Genomic DNA, 14,079 nt, shown 5'->3' with positions numbered 1-14,079 from the left:
AGGAAAAAGAGCTATACTTATTATTTCTTCATTTGGCCTCTAAATTTTTTTAGAAACTGGAGTATTCGGGCCTATTTCCGCACTGTGGAGGCTTGAAAAATTCACAATGACTCAGCCTACTCGAATAGATATAAGGATCATCAGTAGGAAGGGCCGAGACAAAAACAGCGTTAGCGTTTTCTTCGAAAGTTTCTGCCATACTCTCAAAAAAAAAATATCCCTTTTCACTAGTATAAAATTGTTGGTCTAGGGTAAGGCAGCGAATTATTTGCATGGCATTGTCCAACAATGATTACGAAATAGAGAGTTTTGGGGTAAATTGAATTTATCAGAAGAATATGTATTTTAGACGCCTTTTTTGCAGACCGATTGAACTGAAATTTGACTTAAAACCACAGTTGTAGTCACAAAATAACATGTGAAATTTCATCGACTTGGGTTTACAGGCATGTGAGAGTACAGACCCTTTGACAGATTTGGTTTAAAATTTGATAAATATCTATATTTTAGACATTAAACTTATGTACCAAATTTTATCCACCTAACTTTTTGCGCTTTGTATTATCGAGTTCACTTATACTCGAACGACTAGACAAACAGATTTCTTATGAGATGATTTCGTTCAAAATTTTATAGAAATCTACAACTTTGGCCGTAATTTCATATACCAAGTTTCAGCTTCCTAATTTAAAATATTTTTGAGCTCTCGTGTTCCCAGAAAAACAGAAAAAGTACCAAAAATATATCTTTCCGGGGAAATCTGAAAACATGGAAACTCATCAGAATATTGAATTCCTTTTTTTTTTTTTAATTATGTTTACAATGTTCTCTCTTTTTTTTGTATACTTCGTAAACGAGAAAATTAAAAAAAAAAAGGCTATTATTTTTTTAAACTTAGTAGTGATATGAGCAAATTTCACACATTTTTTAAGGATGGAAAAAAGGCACTGTCAATGTGATGGAAAATTTCGCGTTGCTGAAAAAGGAAAATTTTTTGAGAATACACTTACTGTCTTAAATAATCTTTTTTTTTTTTTTTTTTGTATTATACAATCAATCTGATAATGGAAAAGAAATAACAAAAATCAGTAGCATTTAAGTACCCTCTTACCGATGATAATTGTACCAAAATTGAATATAAAAATTTTGACAAGTAATAAAAAAGTTTGTTAAAATATTAAGGAGCGGTAGTAATTGAGAAATTATTTTTATAATTTCATATAAATAGTTTTGGGAACGAAAGTTAAGAAGTGATGTTTTAAATTCCATTACTTTAATTTCTAACCAACTGAAGTAATTACTATTCTAGTCATCACGGATAATTGAGATTCGCCTGCAGTCTCTAATTCTGTTAACATAAGAGAGTACGTAACTGTGCGCGTGTGTTAGTTGAAGCTCAACAAGACAGATTGCGTTTTATTACCAGCAAACTTGGCATGGATATACTTTGGAAGGTGGAAACATAACCTTCAAATTATATTTTTAAAATTTTTAATCAAGCCAAATTCTGGCATTTTACTACGGTTACCTAGAAAATTAATTTTCGCACCATTTTAAAATTTAAAAATTGTCTCTGCAATAATGCCTATTTAATTGCAGTGTAATTTCCTCCCAGATTTTGACGATTTTTTTAATTCTATATAATTTTCAACAATGAAATTTAAATAATTTTCATTATTTGAAAGCTAAAGGAGCAAGATTCAGTTAATTATTTTTGCAATTTACACAAGGAATCAGAAAATGAAATTATATTACACAAAGTAAAGACAGTTTGCAAATTAAAATATAGAACATAGCCGCTTAAATTTTTAATGACTTTAAATGTCATGGCATCCGATTCCAATAAGAAGGTACAAAAGTCACCATTTTACACTTAAAAATATTTAGTTGGCCGAATCCCGGACATCTAAATAAGGATATAAGAGATTTGACTGAAATTAAACACAAGTAATATTCTTGGCACATCATCTGCTCGCCAAAGTTGGCAAGTTATAAATAACGAGCCAATAAGTATAAATACCGTTGGCACTCTTTCCTTCATCTCGGTGTCCACATCCATAGGCTCGTCCCGATGATCACTGTTGTCTGGAGTGGCACCGCCTCTTCCACAACACTCCACGTGGCAACACGAAGTATGCTCCTTCTGAAACAGAAATGAAACAAGTGAGCATTAGAATGTTTTCATTCTGAAATGTTCGGAAAAGTAAAATGTAAATTGGCGACAATTTTTACATATTTTTATTGAAACTGGCTTCTTTTATATTTAAACAGATAGAATTTATTAATATTTTTTTCGATGTATTAGAGTTCTGAATTTATTATTACAATTTCAGTCCAACATTTTAATATTTTCGAAAATAAGTTATCAGATTAAATTTTAATTAAAAATTTCATCAAATATAAGAAATGCCATTTGTAGGCATTTGAAAAATTCCATAATATTTATAACAATGATGTATGAAATGTATCAACTTTTCAGTAGCAAGAAAAAATAAAAGCAGCTTCTAAAAAAACGTCTCTATCAAGTAGGAAATATTTCATCATAAATCTAGACATCAAAACACAATTGTAAAAACATTAGTCCTGGAAATAATACTATAAGTAAACTAATCGACAATGAATATTATAAGGAGAAAAATTATTTAATAATCAATAATAATTAAATGTAAATTAGATACAAATTTCAGTTAACTTATATTACTTCAATTAGTACCACACATTCTTGCGATTTTTGTTTGAACATCCAGAATTTTGTAACAAAAAAAATCTTTTTGACATTCTAGTATACCAAAAAAAGCGTCTTTTTTTTTTTTTTTTTTTTTTTTTCAAAAAAGAAAAGAAAAAATTATTTATATATGTCTCGGTACTGATTTGGAAACACAAATATAGGAGGAGTAATAGCATAATATTGAAAATGATGCATTAACGAAAAACATACTATAGAGGTTAACTGTATAAATAGTTAAAAAACATTTGAAAATATTAAATACAGTATATCTAATAGAGAGAAAAAAATAGATAATTTTCTATAAAAATTGTGAATTTTTTTACAAAATTGATAATATTTTCAAAACTTTTAGAATTACAGATAATCTTTTAGTTCGTAACACAGTAAAATATATTAATTATGTATGGTCTAAAAATAATCGAAATATATATATATTAGAATTTGCTAGAGATTGTTTGGCGTAACAACAAATGTTCAGAACAGTTTAACTAAAAATTGCTTATAATTTCAAAGTTAAAAAAAAAATCCACTGAAATTTCACTAGATTTCTTCGTTTTATTCTCCATCATAATTACAAAAATGTTTATTTTATTAAAATTTTATAAATTTCAAAAAAGGGCTCTAAAGGTAGGGACATACCTTAAAGGACCAATGAAAATAATTTCGATATTCTTTACAAACTTATGTATGGACATAAGGAATAAAAAAGCATCAAAATTCAATTTTCGATAGCATAATTTGATAGAAAGAAGTCATTGTATTTTTCATCTGGTATAAATGTTAGCCAACGTAATAAATATAATATTAGTTTCAAAATTTTAATGTTTCATATAGAAAAAGATCATTCATTGCATCTTGGGTAATTTCATATCTATATTAATAAAGATACCCAAATTAAAAGAATATACACAAGATTTTCACTGCTCTCTTCTTTGAAATTATTCTGTATTCGATATTTATTTCAAGTCAGCATTAGAAATAAGAATGAAATGTTCCATAATATTAATAATGCGCATTATTATTATCGACTTTTTTTTTTTTGTCCGGAACATTTTTATCTATTTTTGTAGTTTCCCGCCTTTTACACTATTATTTCTTGGAATCTTAGGAAAGCATAAAAGTGGAATACATTGTACTCTATAAAAGTTTCTTACCGATCACCCAAGATAATACAATTTTTGGAAATTGCATTCAATTTTTAGTAATTTATGAATTTTGAGAATGTACGACAATTCGATCGAATTTGATGTAGAGTTCAGTACATTAATGAAATAAACCCACAATGGAAAATTTTAAAAGGAAAAATATAATTTGTCTATTTTTCAGTAATCTAATTATTTCTAACAGCTAAAGTGTAGCTGAATATAATGATTAAACTGGCAACTCACAGGCGAATCGGCAAACTATTTATAATATTCCATCATTTTGCTCTTTGTAGAGATATGAGTTTAAAAACACTTTCGAAAACTTATTTATAAATCGCATTTGTTCACAAGTTGAATTTGAATTTATTTCTTTATTTTAATAAATAAAAAGATCGCAAATGATACGAAAGTTCCTTGCTGCATTTCATAATTTTACATTATTTTTTTTCTGTGTGAGAGTGCATGTGTGCACAATAAATTTTTAAATTAGAAAATTTGTTTTATATAAATTATAAAGTTCTGAATATTTATTTAAACCAAATCAATAAAGATAATTTTATTAACAATGGTACTGATTTTTTTAAAGCAAATTTAAACAAATGGAAGTAGTCCCCCCAAAACTTTCTCACATATTCCCCAATAAATTTTTTATCTCCATCTCTACGCATAAAATTGTGAGTCTTAGGTAAGGACTCACTAACTTGGGGACATTGATAAGGATTAATCAAAAAATTATCAATAAAGCATTCCTTGTGACTCACTGTTTCTTTGGTAAGCAAAAAGACTAATTTGAATACAAAATTTCATAAGTGGAAGAAAAATCTGAATGCTGCTTTACCAATAATGAACTAGTAGATTTTTCTGTTTTTAATTTTAAACAAATGAACGATCTCATGTTCATGACAGGTATTTTTTAAAAAAATGCTTCTTATTAATTGAGGAAAGTCCAAGATTTTCTACAAAAGTTCGGAAATTAAAATAGAATGTTACTCACTAAGCGATGATTTTGAGGAAAAACTGTAGTTCTTATAATGAAATTACAATTACCGCAAGTAAAGTGAAATTTTGGAAATATCATGAAGCAAGCACCAGAAAATAAAAATATATATAACAAAAGTAAAAAACAGAATATCAATGTGCATGTGAAGAAAAGCTTTTTAAATTTCTATTTTACACTTTATTTTTAACTAAACTGATAATTTTATTTGAACGAAATCTCGAAAGCCGCACAAAAATTCACAGAATGCACGACACGATTTGTTTAAAGCTAAGTTTTCCCATAATATAATAGATTTTAAAGAAAGAAGCAAAATTAATTTTAAACAGCGTGCTTGTTAACTCAGAAACAAATAAAGGAAATTATTTAAAATATCTTGAGTACTTTCAACTAATGGGAATCGGAACAGTAATAATAATTAAATCGACTTTTCTATGCTTCGAAATGTAGTTTTTCTTTTAAAAAAATTAATTAATTACCATGAAACCCGCCTAAAATCCTTTTTCATAGTTTTTGCAATAAAAATTCCGTGAAAATCTTATCAGCAATTTGGATTTCTATAACGAACCAATTATAAATGAATTTTCTTTTTTATTTGCTTAAATTTAATCAGAGTTGCATTATTTACATAGCAGACTGGTCATTCATTCATTAAGATCTACATCAAAAAAGACCTAAAATGATAATTTTAAGTAACGAAACTATTTTGGATTCAAGTAACAGGTGGAAAAAAAAAAAATTTCATTTTATATGTCAAAGCAATAATTATTCAATAAGGCTAATGTGTAGAATTAAGTAATTTAAATTCTCGAAAGAACTATATTATAATTGTTGCAGCCATTCCGAAATAAAAAGGAGAATTTTATCGTTCCAGAAAAAAAAAAAAATGGTTGCCTTAGCATGGAACGCTTAATTGAGTTTACCTCGCTTTGCATAAAAGTATAACATGCTATGGGTAGTGATGCCATCTCCACAATAACAAAAATTCAAAAATAGCATTAAAAAAAGATCCAGAAAATTATATATTTTTACCACAAGCAAATATTTCTCAGTGCTACATACACAGATGCATTCATGTGCTAGTCGATGTACGCATGCGCCAAAATTTCCGATGCTTATATAGCACAATTTATTTTTAAAAAATTCTTCAATACAGACACACCAATAATAAAACATGCACACAAATACAAGAGCAGAATCAATTTTTATTTCTATAAGCAATCAGTAAAAAACAAAATAAAAGTGCATCATATATACAAGCATAAAGGCACTTGCCACATGCTGGAATGGAATACAAGACAAGCAAAAATCATGGGAAATTTCGTACCTCGAAGAAAAATTCTCTTATACGCTTAATTTTAGATTCCAAAAGCAAATATCTCTTATAAACAAATATCAGACGTGTATTTGGGACTGTGTAACAAAATACATTTGTTTGGATTGCAGATTCCAGGCAACAAAATGTCTAACAGATCGGATTTCTGAAAGGCGTGGTTTGTAGCGACGTAGGAAGAGAAAACCCTTCCTTTCCGCGCCAATGCTGTATCTTCGTTGCTTTCGTTGAAAATGCATGAGGAGCCCGGTACGTGCGCCCATTGGACTGTATCTTACGAATCGAGCCAATTAAGCTGAAACGGGCGGAGTTTTACCAATGACGCACTTGGAGTTAGATCCGCCCTATCTTACATAATATAACCCGGGTTGCCATGAAGCCGTCCTGTTGTTACTGACGTCATCATCTCTAAGTGGAAAAAGGTGGAGGGAGGGAAGCGAGCGATTCTCCGCCGGAGTTGGTAGAAGTCTTTTGGATGGAATCCAAGTACCGCAGGAAGAAAGAGTTATCCGGATTTCGAGGCCGAACGAAAAGCGACGCCCAAAACTGTTGCTAAACTAATCGATAGAGCTACATATCACATTGTAGCAGACAACGTAGAAGAGAAATCCTGATTAGAAAAATAACTGATATAGCAATAATAATAATAACAATGATTGAAGTAGTTGTTTTGATGTATTGCACAAGGAATGACTTCCATGAAAGCTAATCATAACAGTTCAACGAAACAGTCAGTTCATGCTCACATGCTACATATCAAGTGCGCAGTCTCAGTTTATGTTCGATCCATACATTATATTGTAATTAAAAAAATAACGATGTGACCACTATAGCAGGGTCTGGTAATTTGACCTGTTCATTATGGGCATGCAAATTTTGGACACACACAAATCCGAAGAATGCTAACAAAATGATATTCGAAGTAAACCCCTAATTTAAGTAAAAGCAAACTACAATAGATAGCAGTGAGTGATCAAAGGTAGGCCATGCACTAAACCTTACACAGCAACGCAAGCAACAATTGATACAGCCAACTGATCTATTAGCCAAAATGAAAATGGCAATTTCCTGCTGAAGTACGCGGAGTTATAAAATGTACACCACAACTAACCAATTTTAATTAATAAATACTAAAATTAAGAATCTACATCAATAGATTGCATTCGTAACATGTGCAGTTACCTTTATCATGTGACTATGATGCCACATGAATTACCTCCAATGAAGCAATTTAAGTTGTCCATCAAAACAGAATACCTCAATAACAGAAAATAGAAAAGCAAAAAAAAAAAAAAAAAGCTTTTATAGCTCACAACATAATAATTTTAATTTAATTTCAAAATGATTAAAAAAATCAATTCAATTAAGACATTTCATCATAAAAAACACTAATTAAAAGCAATAAATTAAACATTATCATTCATCAATAAAAACTTCATTTGTAATCGTAAAAAACTTTTTTTTTAATTTATAAATTTTTTTGTCTAATATGAATTGTTTCATGTTTATAAAAAAGGAATTTAATAATCAGCATTTTACTCAATTCCTAATGCGTTAGAATTCTGAAATTTAGTATGTGTTTGTACCATTCGTAGAAATACACTATTTAAATATTTTCAGAATTATTAGTTATTCGATCAATTTAATAAACTTTTGATTCCATAAACAAGTAATGACACGTTGCAGTTTTAAAAACAATTTTTAATTTTGAAAAAAAAAATTAATTTTTTTTTCTAATTTGAAATTTAAAAAAGTTTCGAAGAAATTCATTTTAAGACTCCATTATATTTATAGTAATGACATGACTTAACAACGAATGACTAAAAAAGAAATTAACAGAAACAAAAAAAAAAAAAAAAAAAAAATTAACGGGCTATTAAAAGCGTTCTTTTAAAAATTGTTTTTAATAAAATTATTACTTATTATTTTTAACTGAATACAAACCTCGAGATAAAAAACAAATTCTTTAAATAAAATTATATCTACGAAACTAGATAAACAGATATTTATCGAGACGGATAAATAACAGTTCATTAAAAAGGCAAAAAATCAAAATCTTCCAATTAGAAAATAATAATAATAATAATATCTATCTGTATTAGCATCGAAAACTGAAAATGCATTTGAAACACCGGTAGAATATAATCAGTTTCCTGAAACACAAATTGGAAGAGTTTTTGTTTAGAGAACGCCATGTTTAAAAATGAAGGGGGGGGGGAGAAACATTTGAATTCATAGAGGCCTGATACACTGATTAAATAAAATGGAATTTTTATCATATTTATTTAATACATGCATTTAATTTTTGAAAAAAATTTTTTAGAAATTTTCTTTTTTGTTATATTTTTATTGCGATATTTGCAATGTGATTATTACAAATTTTTAATGTCTGGGGTTATACTATTTCATAATGGTCTTCATACTTTTGATTTAAAAAAAATTCTAGTTTCAATGCATCAACAAAAATGTCATTTATAAAACTTTTCACTTTCATTACTTTATAATTTTTTGAGATATTTCAAAATGTATTATTTTATATCTCATTTAAGAAAATATACTTTTTTTTTTCAAATTAGTTATGGTGCGTACCTCTATTATAAAATCAGAATTTAAAAATAATCAATTAATTGATAGTAAAGTTCTGAAAATATCAGAATAATGGTCATACAGAATAAACAAATGTTCAAGATTTCAAAACTTTAATACATTCAAAATAAATAAAAAAATGATCACAAAACTCTATCAACATAAACATGCAACAAGTCATATGGATTAAAAACATGTAATTAAAACATTTGCGCATAAATAGAAAAATTTACAATATTATTTCGACCAGATTCATCTTTTCAATACCACTGTCAAATAAAATCTCTAATTATTTTACGTGATTGCTACATGAATGCGTACTGGACCAATGTTTTTTTCACATCACGGATTTTTAAGATTAATAATAATTAGTTTCATCAAAAATTTAATATTAAATTTATGTAAATTATTTATGTATTATCTCATTTATTATTTTAAGTAAATTATTAGCCCCAACTAATCTTTGCCTCCAATTATTAGAAGAATAGCGTTTCTTACGTTATGAAGAAAAGTAAATTTGGTTTCCTGTTATAAAAGTAGCGAAAAATGATCTTATTCGGCTGTTTAATCATTCTAATTCATAATTTTAAAAATAAATAAATTCTTAAAAACTCCGGGATTATTTCTGCTCCACACGATAAACACAATTTGGTAAGTAGAAAATACTTCAGAGGAACAAACAAATTATTCATATAAAATTGATTTGTCTTGAACACATTATACAATCTAAACAAAAAAAAAATTACAATATTTTCAAAGTTTAAGAAATTAAACGTAAATTAAAATACATATTAAAATATAGAAATAAGGAAAAGTAGGTTAGTTTTTTCACTAAGCACTCAGACTTACTAAAATGCATTAGAAAAAAAATTGAAAAAAAAAAAAAAAAATGAAAAAAGTCAGTTTCTAAAAATAAATAATTTAGATGACAAAATTTTTATTTTTTGTCAAAAACATACGTCTAAAATAAAAATTTTCTTCAGAAGTGATTGTATCCGACACTCCAAAAGAGTAACAATATATTCATAATTTGGTTTTACAAAAATTCGGATATCGTTGAAATTGAATACGCATAACAGAAGTTCAAAGCAGTATAAACTTTCTTTTCAGATAATATTAGAAATTATCATGAAACTTATTAACACAGAATGAAAAGCAGAAAAACTGTTGATAAATTAACAAATATCTAATAAATTGTACTTATAAATACATAAAACTACAAAAATATACACAAAAAAATTACAGCATTGTAAATACTGAAAATCTACAAATAAGAAAAAAATCACAAAAGATTTTTAAATAAATAAATGAATTTTATATAAGAATATACTGTAAAGCAAAACAAAAAGAAGAAGAGATTTCTACTATAGAAAAGCAAAAGTCAATTTGAACAGATATTCTAAATATCCAAAAGCAAATATTAGGTATTCTAAATTTCTAGAAATTCTAACCCCGCTATACTCTGGTAATCTAGTCGTTCTCCATTTTAGCATTCGATATGGTTTCGGCATTTTGACTTCTCTCTTTCGATATTAAGCGAGGGATTCTACATTAGAAACTATTGCTACTTTATTAGCATCCAATTATTCGTGAAAAGCTATATACAATGTGGACAGGTGATGCCCTGCTGGGCTTCAGTGGATCAATCAGTTGAAATGCCTGTCATTTAAATAGTTGGTCAGCGAGAAATAAGGCAAAATGATTACTTTCTGAGCTATGGCGTTAAGAGAGTAATTTTGAATATATAGGTTACAGTTGGTTTCATGGTATTTGTCAAAGCTGGGAATGCTCAGAAATAATTCTTCCCTTGTTGGTTTCGTTTAGGAATTAGAATTTATTTAAATGTCACAGTGGATGCAGAAAAAGTTGGGGACAAAGAATTGCATCTAATTCCGCTAATGAAATGATTTTCTATTCTTTTTTTTTTTTCTTTTCAAATTTAAAAAGATGTTACGAATGAAATAATCGAGAAGGAATTAACATATGAAATAGAGCTGAAAATGTTTTATTTCATTTCTTCTGCATTTTGAAGAAAGAACCATTAAAAGCAACGACGATGAAGTAAAATCCACTAAAAATTTTAAATTGGCGATCTGCTTATTGTATCTCAAAAACAATAATTAAACGAAGAAATTAATCTATTAATAATTTATATTTTTTTAAAAAAGTAAAATATCAAACTGTGAATCACAAGTGATTTTAAACTCTCCCAAACAATATTAAGTTACATGAGTTATTTTCTAAGCGAAATAATTATGTGCTTCATTGATGGAAATCCCAAAGTGATTAAAAAGTCAAAGAGTGATCATGTATAGTATGCAACCAGAAAAGGAGATGAATAAGCCTTGAATACAAAATATCTAACTTTGGCAATAGCTCCGCGAAGTTAACAGAAGAACTAAGCCAGACCAAAAAATTACCAGACAAATTACCTCTTAAAACATACATTCCTAACCTTCTACTTCAGTCGTCAAACTTTCGGACCCACTAAAATCGCTTTGCTACTGGTCACTATAAAAATCTATGTCCATCAAAATAAGTTTGAAACAACTTGTCGCTTTTCAAATTAGTTACAAAGCGATAAGGAAAAATGAATTAATTTTAAAAAGCGTACTTCATTTTCGCTCAACTCTCATGCACGAAAATGAAGCATTAAGTTTCTTATCTAGAAATCTGGCGATGAATTGAATTCAGAACGTCCACGTATGGAACAAAATATGATTTTCTTCACCCTTCAACCTGTAACAGTTTTATCCTAAATAAATACAAAAGATAAAATAAATATTAAATGTTCTAAATCTAATATATTAGCCTGGTTATCAGTAACAATTTTTGAAAATATTTTTCAACGTATTTTCATCTGTGAAGCAAAGATCTCAAGACTTCTCCGATTTCAAAAATATTCATACCACAAAAAAAGAATAGAGGGTAAACCAAAACTTTCAATAGTTAATAAAGGTTACGAAATTTTGGGAAACTTTACCCCATCTAATTCTTAACTCTTCTTCAAAGCAGGTTCAAATTAACCTTGTTTCAAAGTTTCAAAGCAAATGGGACCATAATTATCAAGTACATCAAGCGACATTGTCCCATAAGTATTAATCCTTTAGTACTTATAGACATTAGTAGAATTTTTTTAATCCAATAAATAAATAAAATACACAAAGCATTTTGAATACTATACAGAAATGAGTATTTATTTTAAGCGCTGTCTTGTAATGTAGAATGTCTTGAGAATACCGCTGATATAGCACAAAATTCTGTATGCCTTTTGACATGAGTATCAGATTCAAAAGATAATTTGAAGTTGATGGGATCATAGTAAACATTAGAATCAATATTTTTTTTTTTTCTTTAAATCATCTTAAAAATAAAAGAAGCATTTCTATAAACTATTCTATATATTTCTATAAAACAGTACACTATATTAAAGACGGACTCTAAAGATTCAATTATTTTAATGCATAATAAATTAAGTAATTTTAATAAATAAAATTAATAATTAAAAAATTAATATTTTTTATAAATAAGTAAGTAATTTAAATAAAGAAACTATATACAACACTTTCAATCGAACAATTTCAAAATACAACTAAAATAAACTGCACAATTCGCACTAAAATTATGTTTAACCTCTAATTTAAAAAAAAAATGTTGTTCTTGGAAAAAGTATTTTTGCATTCTAAATACTCTATGCAGCATTCAAATCTTCGAATAAATTATTCACTTGCCATCACTAACGACGCAATTTACGAATGTATTTTGCTAGTGGATGAAATTAAAATGTAATTTTTAGTTTTGACCTCTAATTAACCAAAATAAATGTAAATAATAAAAGGCATTTCAATAATTCTATTAATAATAATGCTCTATAAAACAGACCGATGATAAGGAGATACCAAACCTGATCGTGTACTTTAAAAGATAAACATGTGCATCTCAGATAAACTTTTTTTTTAATTTTAATTAATAAAAATAGGACGGAGATTTTTCCTCAATAACTTCCGAAAATATAACAGGTCAAAAATGATTTATACATCATAATTAAAATATCTTTTCAATGATAAGATTTTTTTCTTTCTTTGCCGGCGAATCATTTTCTTGTTTTTAATTAATTCTTTTAGAATATTTTAAGCATACTTCAAAACGATATACTTTACATTTCTGAAGTATATCGCTACAGTTGTTATTACAAATATTTTATCGTGTATTTCTCTATTGTTGGTAATCAAGATAGGAAGATTCGGCTTATTTTCCCATGTTAAGTTTCATTATAAGGCACGCTTTTAATAAAAGTTCGTTGAATTTCCAGTTTGTAATTTTATTCCAAATTCAAGCGATGTTGATAATTTTTTTAATACATCCATATTTAAACATTGATACTCTATCTCCCTCACGATATAATTGAATGCATTAAGACATATACACAGAATCAGGGGAAATTATAGCATAATGAATAAAATGGTGAATCCTATGAAATATTATAAGTTATATGCCTGTCGAAATTGGCGCTTAAAAATATTTTGCTGAGGAAGTCATTCAGACCAAGTTACATAAAATATTTCATTGAAATTTTTTAGCTGTCATTAGCTGATACTAACTATGGGTCGTCAAAGCTGTCTAGTATGTTAATAAGAAATTCTCAGAGAACAGAGAAAATTTCACACAACCGACAAATTCTAATTTAAAGCGGCCGAAAGAGCCACGTTCCATTGCAGTTATTAGTATGAGAAATGGTACATCCACATTTCCTTTCCAACTAAATTTAGGCAATATTTTTTTTTTTTTTACTTTATATCGTTTACGAAAGCCGATTGTTTGTTGTCAGTACTAATATTTTCAACTTCAGAATATTTTGTAAGAGTTCCCCCCCCCCTCACTTTAGCCTTACCGACATAAAACATCTTTTTAAAATATACTTTTTATCACTATAAGTCAGCATTCAAGAACCAACCCATTCAAGAACAAAATAGCCAAATAATGAATTATGCAAATTATAAAACATAATCAAAAAAGAAAAAATAATAATTTAACTCTTAAAAAGTTTTCCCCTTTTAGAATTTAATCAGATTCTTTTTCGGGATTGTACCGTTTTACACATTCAAAATTCAACGATATCGTCCAACTCATTCAAGAACAAAACAGCCAAATAATGAATTATGCAAATTATAAAACATAATCAAAAAAGAAAAAATAATAATTTAAGTCTTAAAAAGTTTTTCCCTTTTAGAATTTAATCAGATTCTTTTTCAGGAATGTACCGTTTTACACATTCAATCAAAAATTTGCA

The 14,079-nt window shown here is 27.7% G+C and overlaps 1 protein-coding gene across 3 annotated transcripts in view; it reads right to left on the bottom strand.

Moving 5' to 3' along the window:
• Positions 1-14,079, bottom strand: part of LOC129974955 (leucine-rich repeat protein soc-2 homolog) — a 118,469-nt gene that overhangs the window by 49,488 nt on the left and 54,902 nt on the right. For all 3 annotated transcript variants that reach the window (XM_056087776.1, XM_056087774.1, XM_056087775.1), the window contains one exon: positions 2,021-2,143. In XM_056087776.1, the coding sequence (XP_055943751.1) occupies positions 2,021-2,059 (39 nt within the window). In that variant the 5' untranslated portion in view covers positions 2,060-2,143. The remainder of the gene's footprint in view (positions 1-2,020; positions 2,144-14,079) is intronic.

Source organism: Argiope bruennichi, chromosome 7 (assembly GCF_947563725.1).
Source record: "Argiope bruennichi chromosome 7, qqArgBrue1.1, whole genome shotgun sequence".
Classification (NCBI taxonomy): Eukaryota; Metazoa; Arthropoda; class Arachnida; order Araneae; family Araneidae; genus Argiope; species Argiope bruennichi.
Note: the sequence above shows the minus strand (reverse complement) of the source record. Positions and strands in the feature narration are given on the sequence as shown.